Source organism: Bombyx mori, chromosome 24 (assembly GCF_030269925.1).
Source record: "Bombyx mori chromosome 24, ASM3026992v2".
Lineage (NCBI taxonomy): Eukaryota > Metazoa > Arthropoda > Insecta > Lepidoptera > Bombycidae > Bombyx > Bombyx mori.
In genome coordinates, this window is record NC_085130.1 from 10,149,594 (window position 1) to 10,171,026 (window position 21,433).

At 37.6% G+C, this 21,433-nt stretch overlaps 1 protein-coding gene across 2 annotated transcripts; it reads right to left on the reverse strand.

Moving 5' to 3' along the window:
- Nucleotides 1–216: 216 nt before the first annotated feature.
- Nucleotides 217–20,480, reverse strand: LOC101745230 (phospholipid phosphatase 5). Of its 2 annotated transcripts, XM_004926286.5 has the most exons (7): nucleotides 20,293–20,480; nucleotides 18,733–18,919; nucleotides 18,062–18,131; nucleotides 15,685–15,813; nucleotides 14,009–14,176; nucleotides 4,900–7,015; nucleotides 217–3,862 (listed from the first exon to the last, which is right to left on the reverse strand). In XM_004926286.5, the coding sequence occupies exons 1-6, from the start codon at nucleotides 20,367–20,369 to the stop codon at nucleotides 6,807–6,809; spliced, it is 840 nt and encodes a 279-aa protein (XP_004926343.1). In that variant the 5' UTR covers nucleotides 20,370–20,480; the 3' UTR covers nucleotides 217–3,862; nucleotides 4,900–6,806. The 2 variants fall into 2 exon arrangements, with proteins under 2 accessions (XP_004926343.1, XP_004926344.1); XM_004926287.5 differs by lacking the exons at nucleotides 14,009–14,176; nucleotides 15,685–15,813; nucleotides 18,062–18,131; nucleotides 18,733–18,919; nucleotides 20,293–20,480 and having other exon boundaries at nucleotides 4,900–5,040.
- Between the last annotated feature and the right edge of the window lie 953 nt (nucleotides 20,481–21,433).

The following is a 21,433-nucleotide window of genomic DNA, read 5'->3' on the forward strand; positions in this document are numbered from 1 at the left end:
GTATTGTTTTTTGCCTACTCAAATTCAAATTCATGAAAATTTAAACCTTATTGCTCCATAATAACTATGGTAAGCTTAGGTCACTTTTGCGCTGACGGCCTCATCTAAAAATGCTGTCTAGAGATTGCGACGAGATTTCTCGTCTTAAATGTAATACTATCAAGTGGTTTTCATTATTAAATAATAATGAATAATTTAAAAAAAAAACCACACACATAATCTATATTATTATAATTAATTTACATTGTTTAAACTTTAAAACTATATTAAAAAAATAGCTAAGTACTAATTGTGTTTTATATAATAATTAATTGACTTAATTCCTTATTATAATTGTTCAATTTTGCAATACACTTATTAACTCTTATTTAGTCTTTTGAAAGTATATTAATAACATATTAGGTATATATAAATAAAATCTAAGTATCTGTTTGTAATGTGAATACAGCTTTTCTAATGAATGCATACGAATATATACAAGAGTCGGATTCACGATGACACAATAATACGCATCCCCACTACCAAAGTGCCAATAGTGCCAAATGCATAATATAGTTCATCAGTACATCACACAAACAGCCGTTATAAAAAATTCATAACATAGCGAGTTTGTGTGGAATGAAAAATGACACAATAATACGCATCCCCACTACCAAAGTGCCGATAGTGCCAAATGCATAATATAGTGCATCAGGACATCACACAAACAGCCGTTATCACTAAATCATAACATAGCGAGTTTGTGTGGAATGAAAAATGACACAAGAATACGCATCCCACTACCAAAGTGCCAGTAGTGCCAAATGCATAATATAGTTCATCAGGACATCACACAAACAGCCGTTATAAAAAATTCATAACATAGCGAGTTTGTGTGGAATGAAAAATGACACAATAATACGCATCCCCACTACCAAAGTGCCAGTAGTGCCAAATGCATAATATAGTTCATCAGTACATCACACAAACAGCCGTTATAAAAAATTCATAACATAGCGAGTTTGTGTGGAATGAAAAATGACACAATAATACGCATCCCACTACCAAAGTGCCAGTAGTGCCAAATGCATAATATAGTTCATCAGTACATCACACAAACAGCCGTTATAAAAAATTCATAACATAGCGAGTTTGTGTGGAATGAAAAATGACACAATAATACGCATCCCCACTACCAAAGTGCCGATAGTGCCAAATGCATAATATAGTGCATCAGGACATCACACAAACAGCCGTTATCACTAAATCATAACATAGCGAGTTTGTGTGGAATGAAAAATGACACAAGAATACGCATCCCACTACCAAAGTGCCAGTAGTGCCAAATGCATAATATAGTTCATCAGGACATCACACAAACAGCCGTTATCAATAAATCATAACATAGCGAGTTTGTGTGGAATGAAAAATGACACAAGAATACGCATCCCCACTACCAAAGTACCAATAGTGCCAAATGCATAATATAGTTCATCAGGGCATCACACAAACAGCCGTTATCAATAATTCATAACATAGCCAGTTTGTGTGGAATGCAAAATGACACAAGAATACTCATCCCCACTACCAAAGTGCTAATAGTGCCAGTAGTTCCAAATGCATAATCACACAAACAGCCGTTATCAATATTTCATAACATGTTTGTGTGGAACGCAAAAACATATACAGAATGGTGTTTTTGATGCAATTTCACTGTATTGAAAATAACAATAACTTATTAAGAGACTACATCGGAACACACGCTGTATATTAGTGTTTTCACAACTATAAGAATGCTTGCCTGGAACCCTGTATTTCTCAATTATACTGCACCCTTCAGTCCTAAACCTCATTGCATTATTATACTGTCTTATTTACAATCACCTGGGCTCACTGACATTTGAGGTGTATGTAAGCAAATACGCTAAGTCACAAAATATTCTTATCTAATTAATCAAGATATTCTAGTGTGGTCTATGGCACATATAGACTATATGACAAGATTTTAACGCCATCACTAAGCCCACTGAGTTTCCCGCCGGATCTTCTCAGTGGGTCGCGTTTCCGATCCGGTGGTAGATTCTGCGAAGCACTGCTCTTGCTACAGTCAGTGTTAGCATCACTCCCGGTTTGAGCCCCGCGAGCTCACCTACACGTCAAGGAGAAGCTGAAATAGCCTCTCAAAGCTATCAGCATAGGTGGGAAAAAAAAAAACAAAAAAAGCCGACGCTATTATTATTAAGAACTAAGGATTAAAAGAATCATTACTGGAAACAAAACATAGTTATTTGCAAATATTTTTACAATAATGTTATTAATTAGATACAATTTAGTATGTATGGTTTAAAAAATTATAAATTTGGACTTTATCGTATCTGACTTCATACGCCTCAATTGTTGTATTTTATTCGGTGAGCAGGCTACACTTATTATCACCAAATGATTCTCTGTACTTCATCGAAATCTTTCCAGATCACCTCTCTAGTGAAGAAAACTTGAAAAGCCAGAACATTCAGTAGCAAATACCAACAAAACTCAATTAGGATCATTAAGCTGGACGGTCTTGAGAAACGCAGCCTCAATATGATAAATGGTATTAAAAAATACCTGACTTCGATCATTCGTTGTAACGCTACAGCAAGAAATATTGCCACCGTATAGGGTAGAAGAAACGATATACAATTTTGATCCTTCAAATTATCGTACAAATTAAAAGTTAAAAAAATGTATAGAGGTATTGTTACATATTTGGCATATTCATATTTCCCGTACCATCGGTTCCATATATAGAACGTGAAATGTCTATTATCAGCCAGCAAATATGGGTGTATAATTGTATTATAATGTACTATTGCGAGCATTAATAATACTAGTAAAATAACCTTAAATTTATTTGAGAAGATCAATATTAACGTTGACTTCAATTTTAATATTACATAAGGCATCCCGAATATGGCATAGAAAATTAAGAAATACAACAACTGCGGAACATGTATGGAAGCCTCATGTGCTTTTTTATCTCCTAAAACTATTGAGCCATTGTAATAAACGAAAGCCACAAAAAACAACAATAAAACACTATGTATCGACAATGTCAAAATATCTTGTGTATTTAAGTATCTGAAGAACGATTTGAAACACGTAGAAACATGATATTTAATGGCATAGAACACATCCATAATATCATAGTACCGTTTTAACTTGGACGTGTCAACATCGTTGGCTATCAGCGATTTCTTGCTCAACCTGATATTGGTCACGTACTGGTTTCCGAAAACTCTTGAACTACGGATAAACAAATCTAAAAATTTATGACCAAACACCATAGCTATCCAGACAATGTTAGTTTGTCGCATTAATACACTGAACACTCCAAATACGAGCATCAAAAAGCCATGTCTATTTGTAAGACAGAGCCTAGAGAAAGCCAACAGAAACGTCAGAGATAATGTATCTGTGTAATATACGTGTGAAAAAAAATACAACGGTGGGAGTAGCGTTAAATTCAGTGCTTGAATCACGATTTTCGATTGCTTACTTGTATACACAAATTTTAATATAGAGGCAAACAATAAGAGGTTCACGCACGAAGCCAGCAAGTTAATAAACCTTAGATTGTAAGTTGTGCAGGGAAAATACGTTCCCAAGAACGCTGCAGATACTAAATATAGGCCAGGTAGTGTAGTTATTTTTGGATCCCAGTGCATGAAGTTCCGACGGCAATAGGATAGACCTTGCGGTATGTGGAACAGCTCATCGATCACCGTACGAGTTGTATGATGGACTTTATCGAAGACAAACTTTGAGGCTATGAAGTATGCAGCTAGTGTGAATCCCAGCATCAAATAGTACGGTGTTGCTGTACCCATTTTTTCCAAATGAACTGTAATGAAAATTATTTTTACAAACTACATATTATTATTATGTACATATCGATCTCTTAAGATGAAATATTGTAAAAGACATGCCAAATTATTCAACGGACTAAGTACTTTGCTTTTTTGGTGGTTTGGGATATCGTAATCCTGCATGTATCAGTCTCTCAATTATGCCTATTTCGGCCATGATCCAATTTTGTGATCCAATTTAATTAGTCAGATTAGCTGGGGCAGCCATATAACTCAAATGTAGTTTAAAAGCTACCATTGATCAGAGGTACAGCCACTGCCCTCAACATGACTTCAACTCAAATGGTAGGCATCAATTTCGGTAGGCAGCGGCTTGGCTCTGCCCCTGGCATTGCTGAAGTCCATGGGCGACGATAACCACTTACCATTAGGTGGGCCGTATGCTCATCTGCCTACAAAGGCAATAAAAAAAAAGGATTTATGAGGCCGCAAAGCTATTGGCTAAATAAATAATTTAGTTTGTCTTCACAGGGTAGCAAGACTTTATTTAAGCTTCCAAAGGAACAGTCCAATAACCATTCTCCTTATTCATATTGTGAATGTATAGACTAGAGCCCCAAGGAAATTGTGGCTTTAAGACGTAAGACAGCAGTGTCCTTTGACATTAAATGGATCGTACATCATCTCCTGTTTATGCCAATAATAAAAATCTGTGATGTGTTTGTAAATTTAATTTTACACAGATGCTTAGCATTAAATCTAATGTAGACTGAATCCGCACTGCCCAACATTTTCAAAGGCTTCAAAGGACTAAGGTGATCACGCTAACCAAAATATTGATTAGTACAAACATGGGACACTTATCATAACACATGGTATCAAGTATTTCGCAAATATCTAATTTTTTAATTTATATATTTTACGTTTATATCAGGTTTATTTAAATGACTCTTACGCTCCAAACGAAGACAACGATTAACTTTGATAAGATGGTTGGTTATATATGGTCGAGAAACTACAGGTTCGGTATTACATTGTTTTAATTAAACATTAAACATAATTATATACGTACCTGTTCAAAATTTAGATAATTTGTATTATGAGACTTATTTTATGCGGTTCTTAACTGTTTTTTTAGTTTTTATAATCAAAATCAATGACAGTGTTTACCGGTAAAATTCTTCAAAAGCATTTTTTTCTGATTATGACAGCCGGCTTGGGCTGACAGTGATAGCTGTGACAGTAGTCGTTTTTTTTAACTGGAAAGACAAAAGTATTGTACCATTCAGCCTAATCTTTTATATTTTTTCTAAATGGCAAATGTTAATAAGAACTGATGTTGATTAATTAGAATGAAATGAGATGAGATGATATATACTCTCAGTAAAATGGTGATTATTATCTTATGAGATTTTAATTCGAAACGAATCACACAGCTATCTTGACTTTTTGGCGGGAACACGAGGAGTGAAGTTGTATGAATTGTTTTATTTGTCTATTTAGTGTTTCTGCCGCTGAACGTAGCTTCTCGGGATTCTCCAAAAACTCCACTGAAATAGTATCCGTAAATGAGCACCATTTTACTGAGATTATACTTCGTCACATAACATCTCATTTGTAAATTTAATTCGTTTTTAATCATTTATGTTATGTCGCTATTAGCTTCCTTCGTTGTTTATTATTCATAAACTGTAAATAATTAAAACGGCGAATTATAAAAATCTTATTACCTGAAGCTGGCTAATGCACAAACCGTGCAGGAGAAAAAGAAAAAAAGAACAAAATAATGCACACATAATATACTTTTTTATCTTTGTACATATTTAGAATTCCCATGTACAGTTTATATAGAACGACGTATGAACCGCAGTGGCCGGCTATACAAGTGGCGACGGTGACCATCGTACGAACCACACCTAATAAAATAAATAAGTACATTTAATATGGCGGCATTACCGTCATATACATTAACATTAAAATAAAACACTGTCAATAATAAAAGATTTATTAAAACATTTGTGGTCAACGAAAACAGTATAAAACATTTACTTACGTATCAAAACGTCTCGACTTTACAATTCTGCGAGACAACGAATTAATTACAAAAAAAACGTTTTTTCTTACACGACTGGGGTATAAACCAATATACTTATACATACATATGCGCTTCTTTCAACATCATTACATAATGTCTATCACAAATACAATGGAATTATTGTTACAAATAAATAAAAATATAAAATTTAATGTCATTTTACTGTTAGATCAAATGACATGATTCGTACTAAAAAAAATCGAATCACTAATTTATCACATTATTACTTTTACGTTACTGTAAAAAATACACTATGTGTAATATAAGTTAGTATATAAATTAATTAAATTATTAATGTTGTAGTTTAACAAAGATAGAAACCTTAACTACCGAACGAAAAGTGTAATGGAGCGAAATAAAAATTAAATAAGGTGAGCTAAGTAAGCATGAAATGATATAATGATTTGATAAAATTGTCGAAATTAATTTCCAGTTGGATGAACTTTTGAAATTTTATTTCTTTTTCTATAACTAACTCACCATTATTGTACTCGAAGAAACAAAATAATAAATTAAACTTGACATCTCGCGTTCCCTCCAAAACTCTTAAAACTGAATTCGTTTAGGCTTGTACTTCTTTAACTTTATATTGGCAAAGGGAACGGTTTTAATCTATCCTGAACCTTGTCATTTTAGTTTTTCGAATATTAATTCTACGTTCGTTTGTACTTTTTAATATTAAGTCACTGCGCCGTCCTAAAAACTTAATCGTATAATCACAGGGGTATTAAACATTGGAAGGCCAGTTATAAAGCCGGTTCACTGAGAGAGTTTGCTGCGTAACAGTGATTTCTTTTAAATTGGTAACTCTGTTTAAAAAAAAGGAAAAAAATTAAATGCACTAAATTAGAAAATCAGAGTTTCAGTCCCGCAATCCAGTAACTTCAGATCCATTTATCATCTTTCTTCCCCAAAAGCGGAGTAGATTCGACTTCCTTTAAATCTTTCGTCGGACTTATTTCTTTTCCGTACTTGGCCATGTTATTGGAGACTATATACGGAACCCCTGCCAGGTCTGAAGACAGAGGATTGTAGTATTGTCTGTAGCAGAAAACTGCAATCGTGAACCCAAGTAAAGATCCCACGAGGATATCTGTTGAAGAGTATAGATATAGAGCATACAATACTATATAATAGAAATAATAATTAAAATCATTTTTACACATCCAACATCAAGCTGTAAAAGTTATTTTAATTACGCTACGATAATATATTTTAAAAATAAGACGATTTCAGTTCAGGCGTTTTCAGTAGTCCATGGACCACACAAACTTAAATTCAAATCGAAGCGCATGACTAGTTTGCGGTAGAAATTAGTAGGGTGTTCTACTTTGATGGTGCTGATTTACCACCACCAGTTATTACAAATTACGGGGACGTTGGGGAAGAGCGCAAAAACGCATCTTCTTAAGGTCCGTATTTGTTTGAGCAGCATGAAACCAAGCAGCCTCCACTTGAGGCGGTTTGAGGGTGTCCTCTTTGAGGCAGAGGGGCGATACGACACGATCTAATTTAGAGCAAAAACGCGATAGTACCAGACGCATGCAAAAGAGGGAAACATCGATGGTGGATTAAAGAGTTATATCCCAATAACAGTTCAGCGTTACGGTTTCGTTTTTATGTATTAATTGCGATATTGTTGTCAATTTCAACTGTGAGTTGCGGATATGCGGGGACACGTCCGTCTCCGCTGAACACAAGAGTGAGACTGAGGTTTCTTTGCCGACAAAGTATAGCACGTGTCGCGGCGTACACTAGGTCGATGATCTCGTCCCTAATTGCGTTGACTCTGTTAGAAACTTTGTATTGTTACGCCGGTAAGAGTAACAGCATTTATCGCCGAATAGTCGATCGAATATCGGAGGATCTAGTAGTACCTATAACGCTCGAGAAGTACAACGCCATCTATTGTCAGATATCGCAAACACAATACTCGAAATGTGTGGAATATTCTCGATAATTCTAGGGATGTGGTATCGGCTATAAAAGCGTTGCAGTGCAGATGGCACGCATTCAATCAGTAATCGGAACTACTCGAAGGGAAACAGCGAACGGATCACCTGAAGCGAAGCGGAAGAAGCGAATTGAGAATTTTAATGTGTTAGTGAAGTGTTTTAAGTGCTAATACAGTGTTAGTAGGGGAGTTAGGGGAGAACGGTAACAACACCTCCACCGACCCGACAGTCAACCTCACCTGCGCGCGCCGGATGGCGGCGGAAACCAATTGGTTTCCGTGGTACTCCCTGCTAGATAACAAACGAGGCAATGGCGACCGAGCAATGGCGGTATAACCATACAACCTGCCAAGCAATTGGTTGGAAGAGGCTATAGCAAGCCTGGGGATCTAAATAATCTCTAAAACGTCTAGAGTAGTATGAAGAAAAAGGAACCCAAATGAATGCAAATTTGAAAAACAAACTACCCCAGGAGGGTACCGGTAATACCGGTAATACCGGAGAATCCCTCCCTGAGTCTAACTTAGGCAGCCCCTCGTATTCTGGGGGGGGCACAACTTTGCGATCTGATGGATATGAAATCAACCCTATGAATAAACCAAAATTACCTAATATGGTACAACAAACTTTTCACCGCAGTATGTTTGAAAGAACACGAAGTAACTCATTAAGTGCCATAAATAAAGAACAAGAACCTACACTATTCCTAACCACAACTAAAGACCTTGAACATAGTACATGGCAGAGTGACCAGGTTCCTCTAATAAAAAGGAAGAGAACTGAATCGCACTCAGATTTAAAAGGAAACATTAATAAGTTACAGAAAACCACATACCCGATACCTACCCATAATCAATTTGAAACATTAGAGATACTCGATGAAGACGGAAGCGATCCTAAACCAAAAATACCTAAGCCCGAACCTATATTTGTTACGGGTGTGGCATACATAAAAACCCTCAAGGACATACTGAACAAAATTACCAATGATGACCCAATGACATATACTATGACCACTTTGAGGTCAGGACATGTAGTAAAAATCTTACCAAGAGATATAGAAATGTACAAGAAGATCAGAGACAATTTTATTACAAACAACATCAGTCATTATACATATAAGCTCAAAAGCGAAAGGGCTTACAGAGTCGTTCTCCGTGGGCTTCACTCAACTGAGGACACGGAAGTTATCAAATCTGAATTAAGAGATTTAGGCCATGAAGTCAGAAATATTGTTAATGTACGACATAAAACAACTAAACAAGACTTGCCGTTGTTCTATATTGACCTTGAACCTAAACATAATAACAAAGAGGTATTCAAGGTAAACAGATTAAACAATATGAAAGTATCTTTTGAAGCCCCTTATAAAACAACAGAGATTCTACAGTGTAAGAGATGTCAGAGGTTTGGTCATAGCAAAAATCAATGTTATAGACCACATAGATGTGTAAAGTGTGGAGGAGATCATCCCACTGTAAGCTGTAAAAAGATACCAGATACTGAAGCAACATGCGTTAACTGCCAAGAGAAACATCCTGCAAGTTACAAAGGCTGTATCAAATACAAACAATATAAACAACAAATTTTAAAAATTAATCCCAAAAATGTAATCAAAGATACCCCAGCCTCACAACCAAATAAGGAAAAGCCCAGGAAAGCAGAATATACCAAAAACATATTTAAAACTTATGCAGATGCAGTGAACTCCAATAATAATAAACAACAGACTGAATCCCACTTGATTGACAGCAGCGAACTAAATAAGCTCATAGACAGCATGTTTAATAAATTTCAAACCATCATGACTAACATGATAGACAGCATGATGAATCGGATGATTCAATTAATATCCTGCCTAGTGCCCAAATGATCAATAATTTACGTGTAGTTACTTGGAATGCCAATGGGTTGACAGACAGATGCATAGAATTAGAAATCTTCCTAAGGACAGAAAAAATAGATGTAGCACTTATTTCTGAAACGAGATTTACTCATAGAACTCACATTAGAATAAAAGATTATGTTGTTCATTCTACAAATCACCCCTCTGGCAACTCCCACGGTGGAACAGCAGTTATAATAAAAAAAAACATTAAACATCACCCGCTGGAAAAATACAGTACTGAAAAAATACAGGCTACATCTATCAGAATACAAGACAAAAACACTGAAACAACTCTATCTGCTATATACTGTCCTCCAAGACACAATATTAATGCTGATGACTTCAAGGATTACTTCTTAAGTTTGGGGAGTAGATTTGTCTGTGGCGGCGATTGGAACGCTAAACACACCTACTGGGGCTCAAGGTTGACTCTACCACGAGGCAGGCAGCTATTCCAGACGACTATAGAACTTTCTTTATATTGCTTGTCTCAAGGTGAGCCAACCTACTGGCCGACTGATCGAAAGAAAACGCCGGATTTACTTGACTTCTTTATCACCAAGAATGTGCCCCAAACACAGCTGAGCGTCAAATCTTGTACTGATCTATCCTCCGATCACACTCCAGTGATTCTTAATATAAACTCTACTATCTTGTTAAATGAATATCCACCTAAACCATATAATAAGAATACCAATTGGGAAACCTACCAAGAGTACATCAACAATAATCTGAATTTAAACATCTCTTTGAAATCCACTGGAGATGTTGAGAATGCTGTAGAAAATCTAAATCAACTTATTCACGAGGCACTAGGCAGATCTACGCCGCTAAGAAAATTCCCATCTGTGGTTTTGCACCATTACCCCAAACATATCAAGGATATGGTGTCTAGGAGGCGGAATCTGCGCAGAATATGGCATAACACTGGCTATCCTGCTGATAAGAGAGCTTTTAATAAAGCTTCTGAGGAATTAAAACACCTAACTAAGGCAATGAAAGAAGACGAGCTACAATCGTTCTTAAGAAATTTAAAGCCTAGTCCAGACACCAACTATTCTCTATGGAAGGCTACTAGGAAAATGAAAAGACCGAAAATGCATGTACCACCTATTAGAGCACCTACTGGAAGCTGGGCCAGATCTGATTCTGAGAAGGCCTCAACTTTCGCAGAGCACCTCAAACTAGTGTTTAAGCCTTTCCCGGGATTAAACTTAACGCACAACGAGGAAGTTTTGAACTCTCTGAATTCTCCACTGCAGATGTGCCTACCGCTAATGTACACAAGTCCGACGGAAGTAGCTAATGAAATTAAGAACCTGAAAGAAGGCAAATCGCCAGGTTATGATGAAATCGATGCAACTATGCTTAAACATCTTCCTAAAAAAGGCATAACACTCATGACTATCATCTTTAATGCATGCATTAGACTGGAGTGCTTTCCTAGTCAATGGAAAATAGCCCAAGTGGTGATGGTGCCAAAGCCTGGAAAACCACCTCACGATGCAGGTTCTTATAGGCCAATAAGCCTCCTTCCAGTCATTGGTAAAATTTTGGAAAAGGTCATTCTTAACAGGATGAAGAAACATCTGCCGAGTGTCCTTCCCGCACATCAATTTGGCTTTCGTGAAAAGCACGGAACAATTGAACAGATTCATCGCCTTGTGGATGTCATAAGTGGAACACTTGAAAATAAACAGTACTGCTCAGCTGCCTTTCTCGATATCGGGCAGGCATTTGATAAGGTGTGGCACGATGGACTGTTATTCAAATTGAAAAAAATGTTACCACACAGCTATTACGCTATTATTAAGTCATATCTTAGTGGACGATGCTTTGAGATTAAACATAACCGAGAATCATCACAGATGCATGAGATTACTTCTGGTGTGCCACAAGGCAGCATACTCGGCCCTGTCCTGTACCTCATCTATACAGCAGATTTACCCACTAACAGAAACACTATCATTGCAACATACGCAGATGATACAGCTATAATGTCTGTTCATGACGACCCTACAACAGCTTCTGAAAACTTACAATCACATCTAGATGACCTTCAGAAATGGTTTAATATGTGGCGCATTAAAGTAAACCAAAGCAAATCATCCCACGTTACATTCAGCCTCAGGAAACAAACCTGTCCACCTGTAAGCTTATATAACGAAAACATACCGCAAGCGGAAGATGCAAAATATCTTGGCATACATCTGGATCGAAGACTGACATGGCAAAAGCACATCTGGTCTAAGCGAAAACAATTAGACATAAGGCTAAGAAATATGTACTGGTTGACTGGAGGGAAATCCCAGCTTTCGCCAACAAGTAAAATTTTAATTTACAAAACCATCTTAAAGCCAATATGGACATATGGCATACAGCTTTGGGGAACTGCCAGCAATAGCAACGTCGAGATCCTGGAAAGGTTTCAAAATAAAACTTTCAGAACAATGCTAAGAATACCGCATTACATAAGCAACAAGATCATACAAATGGACCTAAATATTCCCACAGTGAAAGAGGAAATAGTAGCTTACAGCAAAAAATATCAAGCCAGGTTATCGACACACGTCAATAAATTGGCGTCGGACCTAGGAGGCACAGGAGCTGTGCAGTTTACTAGATTAAGGAGGCACAGTATACCTACCTTACACAGCAGAAATTAAATCTAACAATAAAAGATGAAGGTGTCACTGGACATCTGATTCTGTTTATAAATCTATTAAGAATAAATTCAGCCAGAGGAATAGCTCATTGTTAACTGAAAAACAGATCGCTACGAGACATTAAAACATAAGAAAAAAAAAAAAAAATAATAATACAGTGTTAATATGTAATACGGTAGAATTTTTTATTATCCCAAACCAATGAAGTAGGAAACCTATGGAAATGAAACGTCAACCAAAATTTCGTGCCACTGTGACGTCATCTGGCCACAAAACATGGCGGCTTTAGTGCTGTACAAAAGATTTCAATGTTATCAGGTTTTATCGATAAACGTTCTTGGCTCATTTTATTTTAAATATTGTTGAGTATTATTTATTTGTAGAATTTATACTTTAATGGGAAGTAAGTAGGTATATTGTTATGTGCAAATATGATATGATTTAGATGGGTGAAATCTAAGACAAGTTCGTCCTTCGAATTTGCCAAGTAAACGATATGATGATTTTTAAAAGTTGTTACACTGATTTTATAAAGTTGTCGTTTGTCGCAAAACATAAAGATATGACGTAGTTCAAAGCCATCAGCCTATTTCTAGCATGCTAAATGTTATCGTATTTTGAGTACGTGTTTTTCTTAGACTATTACAATCTATTTTAATTGTTTTGCTGACTCTAAAGTCCGTAACATACTATCGCAGCGCACCCCAAGGAAAGTGCGCCGCACCATTTGAATCACTTTCGCTTGAGAGTGATTCAAATTTTAAACTTATCAAGGGACCGCGTGAAAAAAAAAACACCTACAGAACATTTATTCATTAATTACAAACATCATTCCTTGTGACTTCCTCTCTAAAATCACTTAATTATTAAATATTTAACAAATTTACAATAGTGTTTTACTCACTGCGGAATAAAACTATTTTATTTAAATAGTTCCGAAGAGACTTTGTCGGTAGCCTTTTTCCTGAAATATCTAAACAGAATGTCTAAATATGTTTTGATGACATATTTTAAAGTGGTATTTATGATTAGTGTCATGATCAATAGATTCCGACCGAAAAATGGATTTTTCGGATGAGGGCTCCATAATGAATTTAAATACATATAGATAATAGTTTTAGGGCATCGACTTTCTTGAGATCCTATAAAATACGTTTTAATTATTATTTTTGTAAGTTTTAAGCATGATAAATTATGAAATTTTATATAATCAATCATATTAAATCGATATCAAAGTCAATAAATAATGTACAACCCAAAACAGACGGCCGAACTGACGTGACAATGACATTTGGCGCGCTAAACATGGCGGATTTTCGGCCTCATTAGACGGAGACGGAGATATTTACGTATATTCATGTTTCATTTTATGTACGCACTGAAATACTGTTATATTGTTTTCCTGCGAGTTAAAGTGCTGAGTAAGAACGAGATAGATATATGTTTATGTATGTGCCTTCAAAATGGGTGCTATTTATATAAGCAATTGTACGTATAGAACAATATGTCGTGTCCCTACTATATAGGTCTATGTCCCAAACCCCAGCGCGTAACAGTATTAATTTAAAACTACCCACCTTCCCAGTGATGATGGTAATCGCAGGAGCGCGATAGAGCGACTATGCCGGCCACGACCAGGGGGCAGAGGGTGATCAGGACCCTCGCTGCACTGCCCCGCCGGCGCGAGGTTGTACCCAGCCGCCCGCAGAGCCAAACGGAAGCGACGCCCAATGAGCAGAACGACACTGCGTTATTCAATACAAGCAAATCGATTTCTTTATTGTTTCGACCGGTTAAAAGGATTATGGTTTATCCGGTTTTAATTGGTTACCGGATTCCGCCCACCTTGAGAAATCTAAATCTGTCTCATTGTGATTATTTTATTACGTTTGGGATGATACGGACACGTAGTCGTCGTGGCCTAAAGGATAAGATGTCCGGTGCATTCGTATGTAGCGATGCACCGGTGTTCGGTTCCCGCAGACGGGTACCAATTTTTGTAATGAAATACGTACTTAACAAATGCTCACGATTGTATTCATCGAAGGAATAACATCGTGTTTTATTACACGATGTTATTCCTTCACTATCCTTCCTAATCAAACCCGCAAAATAAAAATTTGCGTAATTACTGGTGGTAGGACCTCTTATGCACCACCCCTGCCTATTTCTGCCCTGAAGCAGTAATGCGTTTCGGTTTGAAGGGTGGGGCAGGTTTGTGGTGCATTTACATTGTAGATGTCTATGGGCTCCAGTAACCACTTAACACCAGATGGGTTTTGAGCTCGTCCAACCATTAGAGCAATAAAAAAAAAACCTGATGAGACGAAATGACAATGAGGTTGTTTAGAGAGTTTTAAATATGAATGTGGAAGGCTTTAGAGGAAGAGGTAGACCGAAGGGAAAATGGATGGATTGCGTGAAAGACGATAATATGTGTAAGAGAAGAGTGAGCGAGGAAAGGGTATATGATAGAGGAGTATGGAAGGAGAAAACGTGTTGCGCCGACCCCAGGTGACTGGGAGAAGGGCAGAGAATGGTGATGATGATGACGATATTATACCTCTACAGTAGAATCTTTTTTTCCTCGAACTATTCGTTGGTAGCCTAAGGGGTTATTCTAGCCACACCTGGAAGGGTAGGTGAGCTCACGGGCTCAACCCCAGAGAGTTTGCTAACACTAGCCCTAGCAAGAACAGTGAGAACCTCAATGAGCTGTGTCTATGGGTTAGCTTTAACGTTTTTTTTTAAATTTATTGCTTAGATGGGTGGACGAGCTCACAGCCCACCTGGTGTTAAGTGGTTACCGGAGCCCATAGACATCTACAACGTAAATGCCGCCACTCACCTTGAGATATGAGTTCTAAGGTGTCAGTATAGTTACAACGGTTACCCCGCCCTTCAAACCGAAACGCATTACTGCTTCACGGCAGAAATGGGCAGGGTGGTAGTACCTACCCGTGCGGCCTCACAAGAGGTCCTACCACCAGTACAAGAGGTACACCACAGTTTTATGAGCCACTATCCCAATTCTACATACATATCTATATATATAAAAATGAATTGCTGTTCGTTAGTCTCGCTAAAACTCGAGAACTGCTGGACCGATTTGGCTAATTTTGATCTTGAATTATTCGTCTTCGAAGTTTTAAAATATGAAAATGCTCGGAATTAAATAAAAATAACTTTGATTGATTGAGGCACTACGAAGTCTGCCGGGTCAGCTAGTATTAATATAATATTGTTCACTCACAGCTGCTGTGACCGCTCGGGAAAGACTTCCTTCCGTCCATCACGACCATCGGATCCCCAGTGCAGACCAGCTTCGGAGTCTCCACTCCGTCGGGGAAGCATCTGTAGAAGAAGTCTGGTCTCGGCCGTCCTAGAACGAAGACCAGAGTCTTCATTGTATTCGAAATGCTTTTTTTTCCTACCTTAGCTAGTCGCGTCTAGTCTAAGTAGCCTTGAGAGGCTAGACCAGCGTAATCGAGCGAGTAGGTGAGCTCACAGGGCTCTAACTTGACGACGTTGCTAACTCACGTCGAACTCGGCAAAGAGTTTGTAGATGCTGTCGTAGTAGTGCTGCTTCTAACAGTTCTAACTGTGTTGGGTAGGCGCTGACACGAAGGATTGTTTACACAGTGAGTATGAATACCGACGCTTGAAAGGAAAACGTGACTAAGCGACAATGCGTGAACTTTACAGTAGACTAATTTAAAGTTGAAATACCAGAAAAAAAACTATTTTAACGAATCTAGCTGTAGGATTGAAACGATTTTAATAGACCTAGTAATATATTGTTTTTGCGCATCGAATATGGTTATTGCCTATCGTTTATGTACAAAGCAGTTATTATCGCTTAGTCACGTTTGCCTTTCAAGCGTCGATATGTACTGCTTTGAATAGTTTATTGAAGATAAAAATATACACAAACAAACTATAACACAAGTGGTACGAAAAAGGACGAACATGTAGGAGTAGTAAAGGCACTGATAGGAACGATGGGTAACACAGCGAATATCGATATGTACTCCCCTCAGTTTTTCAAGATTGCCGAAGTGCTGAACAACAATAATGGACGATTTCCTGAATTCATAAGCGACCGCGATTTTGTCGAATTGTAAGGCGGTTGCCCAAGTAGTGGCGTGTAAGTGAGTCGCCATAAGTTCGACGTGACTATGTAACTATGTTTGCAAAATAATTAAAAACAATATATTTAGTATATACCTAGTCAGGTCATAAATTCTGTCACATGTTTAATGTAAAATAATTGAAACAAGTTTATTCATTATGTAACCATTCATATACCAAAATGAACTTAACAAAACATAGATTCTTATGACACTAAAGTTTATTCAAAATGACCTCCGTGATTTTGAATACAGGCCTTCAATCTGCGCGGCCAGTCGTCTATCGCAGCACGAACGAAGTCCATGTCAATATCGGCGGCTGCCTTAATCAAGGATGTCTTGAGTGACTCCAAATTGGGATGAGGCTTTGAGCACGCCTTTTCCTCCAAGTGTTGCCATATCTTGTAATCTAACGGATTCAAATCTGGACTGGAGGAGGGCCAGTCTTCGTGCCGGATGAAGTCGATTTCACGCGCCGCCAGCCAGTCTCGTGTGCTCTTCGCTCTATGAGCTGGCGCCGAATCTTGTTGGAATACCCAGTGCCTGTTATTGAACATGGTATGAGAAACAGGTTCCAAAAGGTTCGTCAGGACTGTATTTTGATACACAACTGCATTCGTTTTTACACTTTTCTCACAAAAATGTACCTCTGTTAAACCCCAATAAGAAACTCTCAACCATACCATGAGCATGGAAAATGACCTCGTTGGACACGCGGAATACGGTTGCTCGCTTCTTCACTACTGTGTGCGTACACCTTATCATTTTGTTTGTTGTAGCTCTCTTCTACCGTAAAAATTTTTTCATCCGAAAAAAGGATTTCCCGATATTTTTTTCCCGCGTACCGCTTCAACAAAGCGCGGCATCTCTTCAGTCTCAGGTCCATTAGACGAGCATTCAAACGATGTCCTGTTTTTCTTCGATATGCCCGAAGCCCTAAGTCTTCATTTAACACCCTTTTCACCGTGGTTCTGCTTAACCCCATCTGAAGGGCCAACAGTTTCTGCTTACGTTTGGGATTTCTTTGAATTCGCGCCTTCACAGCTTTTATCACTGCCGGAGTCCTAACAGACCGAGGGCAACCACTTCTTGACCTGTCATCTACACTAGAGTCTTCATTGTATCGTTTGATGGTACGATAAACGAATCTTTTGGTTATATTCAAATTTTTCAGTATGTTAAAAATTTGAATTGGCGCGTAACCGCAATGATGCAACGCAATAACTGCAACACGGTCTTCTTTAAGCGTCCACTCCATATTTAAAAATGAGTAAAATTCTAAAAGTATACATTTTTATTTTCATGAACAATTCGAAATTCGAATTCAATAAACTTTTTTGTGGCCAGCATTCTAAAAGAAAAGTTTTTACTGTGTGACAATACTTATGACCTGACTAGTTATTTGAAGACGTAAACGCGTTTATTCATTTTCCTGGCCACCTCAAGATACCTCTAGTATCTAATTTTAATTATCACTGAAGTTCTTAATTTTTCAAATACCTGCTATCAATTTTATTCCGTCGGTCAAAACGCCGTTCAGACCTAGAGCTAACGACCACGCTAGTAGTATCTGAAAACGAGAAGAGAACAATTAAAATTAATACGTACTTCCTACAGTAGTAACGGTTTGTAGCACCAATTAAAAAAACTTTTAAGGGAAAACTTTAAAACCGTAAAAACTGTTTAAATTCTTTTCCGTAAACCACTGCAGGGACTCAGGTCAGAACGAAGGAATGCTCCACGTCTAAGCAAGACGGTAACATTGGAGTGAGATTACAATATCTGTGCCCACAACCTAATATTAAGTTACGAAGGGCTACAGCAGCCAAGATGGAAGACCAAAGTACCTCATGCATTAGATACTGAACTATGGACGTCCTAAGTGAATGCATTTGTCTTTGCCATCGTCCCGTCCACCGCTGAAGCTCATTTAAGTCCATCTGCGTATGAAAATCAGTACTCTCTATCAGCATAGGATCGAGGATACCGCTAAAACTCTGACCGGAGTCACCTTCATTCTCTTACGGCATCTTCTTGCAGCATTTTCTGATTATTATACTAGTAAACTGCAATCGTTGAATCTATTGGACCTATTTTAAGCCCCAAAGCTACATCCTGCCTAGTCTCATATCTAGAAAGCTTTCACAAAAGTTTAAAAGTTCAACCCTCACCTCGAAGGCGTCATTGCAGTCGTTGCAGCAACCCCAAGCCAATATCGACAGTACACAAGGCACCGACAGCACTATGGCCCATAACGTGCCCCCAGGAACGTAGGAATCCACACGGGGATACTTGTAAAGCGACTCCAAGTCCGCCGGGTGAATTACTCGCTTGAAAGGGGGCAGAGTCTCCATGTAACTAATGAGTGAATGTTTTATTAATAGAGCTGTTTTTTATTTATTTTATTGCTTAGATGGGTGGACGAGCTCACAGCCCATCTGGTGTTAAGTGGTTACTGGAGCCCGTAGACATCTATAACGTAAATGTGCCACCCAACTTGAAATATAAGTTCTAAAGTCTCAGTTTAGTTACAACGGCTGCCCCACCCTTCAAACCGAAGCGCATTACTGCTTCACGGCAGAAATAGGCAGGGCAGTGGTACCTAACCGTGCGGACCCACAAGAGGTCCTACCACCAGTAAAAATAAAGCTAAAAGTGGTCCTACCACCAGTAAAACCGTGTTATAAAGCTAAGCTTAGTTTCTGTTCTTTAACTGATTTAAAAAAAGGCAGACATTTTTTTTATTTAGCCTTTTATATGTGTGTTGCAACAGAACTTTGTTCTAGGTGACAGATTTTCATGATTCTTTTATTTTTTGAAACATTCTCATGTTGTCCCATTTAAACTTATTCAAGATCTGACTAGTAGTAGTATCCTTAATAATGAATTTATTGACTTTGACTACATTGTTAATATCTAATTTTTATTATAAATGGAGTGATCAGTGCAAGTCTTGAAAACTAAGAGTCCATAACAGTAATTATGGTTGTTCTACCCTATTAAGAAGGGTGAAAAAAACATGTATTTTGGAGATTCTTCATGGCAAAAATGGAAAATTTAGTGATATCTCCAGCCATGAAGGCTTTTATAGTTCGAAACATAAATATGAATCTGTTCACAAACCAATATTATGCAATTATGTTATTCAAATTGAGTTTACTGAGAGTACTCGGTGATGGGCAACGACTCGGCTGTGTCCCTGGCAATGCTGATGTCCATGGGCAACAACAACCAGTCGCCATCAGGTTGACTGTGCGCTCAACTGCTTACAAAGGGAAAGAAACAAAAACATAAGTAACTGAATGACAAGCTAAGTCATATGTTGTGTATAAAATGTCAGTCCAGTGAATGTTTTTCTAAGTATCTCAAAGCAGTCACACGTTTCAGTTCGAAAAGTGGGACAGACATTCTTCAATCGAATTGAGACAACGGCCTCATGTCTCAAGGTGAGTTGTGGCATTCACGTTGTGATGTCAGTAGGCAACAATAACCGCTTTACACCTAGCGGTGTGGACTGTGAGTACGTTAATCCACATACGAAATGAAAAATGTTAATTATCCATTATCGAGTTGATAGTCTACAATTAATATCGATGCGTCATTTGGTACATAACAATTAACTCCTAGTCTATCGATTGCTAGCCACAAAAGTGGTGGGGCGTTCGAAATGAAATAAATAATTGGCAAAATATGTTTGATTATTAAAACGTTTATAAATATTTGTATCTCACCAAAATGCTGACATTAAAGCGATTCTTAACACGATTTCTATTAACAAGTTGAAACTAGCCGAGCGTACGAGAGGCATTTTAGCTTATTTTCTTAAATTATTTGTGTGAATTATACTAAATGTTTATTCCATTGTATTGATAGTGATATCAATATTGACGTTTAGTGGTTTTCGAAAAAAAATCTACGTGTGTCGTGTCAATCCGTCAGTTCAGTGTTTCTGAACGAACAATTTTTTTATTTAAAATTCTGAACCGAAATTACTGAGTGAGTTTTATTTTATAGTCTTTCAATATTCCCTCATATAACCTGTTACATTATGTACTTCTGATAGCCGAAGTTAGTGTTTAAGTTTTGATTAATTTTCTTTTTTACTATTATCAAACAAATAAAATTTTTGAACGAATATTTAAAAACAAGCGCTTAAAAAATTATATATTTTTATAAGTTGATTTTTGTGTGGCAACTTTATATGAATTATCGCATCCTCTTTATCCATTCACAGTACTTTATGGCATATCAAGCATTGGTTACCGTCCTCGTCAAATGCGACGAAGGGTTCAACGTTAAACTTAAACCACAGAGTAAACCCATTATGTTTCTCGCCGGATCTTCTTAGTGGCTCGCGATTCGAATCCTGAAGTAGATTCAGCGAAGAATTACTATTGTAGAGCTATTGCTAGGAAATTCTATCAGGCTGAACGGCCAGTGGCGTAGCTAGATAACCAAGGGCCCTGGGGTCAATAAAAAAAATGGGGCCCCATTGCTATGTACACTGATTAGGTTTTATCAAATAAAAATATGAAATATACTAATACTTTAAAAATGCTAAGCTACTTAAGGTCTTTTTTGTGCACTGCAGGGCAGGTAATAAAAATATTAAACAGTAACAACATAAATTACAATTAATACTTGTGTAGGTTCGGCTAATAAAACAAAATAAAGAAGATTCAAGGGTTTATTATATAAAGGTCGGGCCTGTTTTATTCGGGCTGGGGGCCGAACCTCCTACGAGGTGCCGCGCCTAGGGGGCGCGCGCGGTATGTGGGACTGGTCCGCGACTGCGAGGCCGGGCCCAAGGATGTTTTCAGGGCCCTACCCACTAAACGACTTCCCTGCACTCTTCGCCCAAGCGTCCGATCC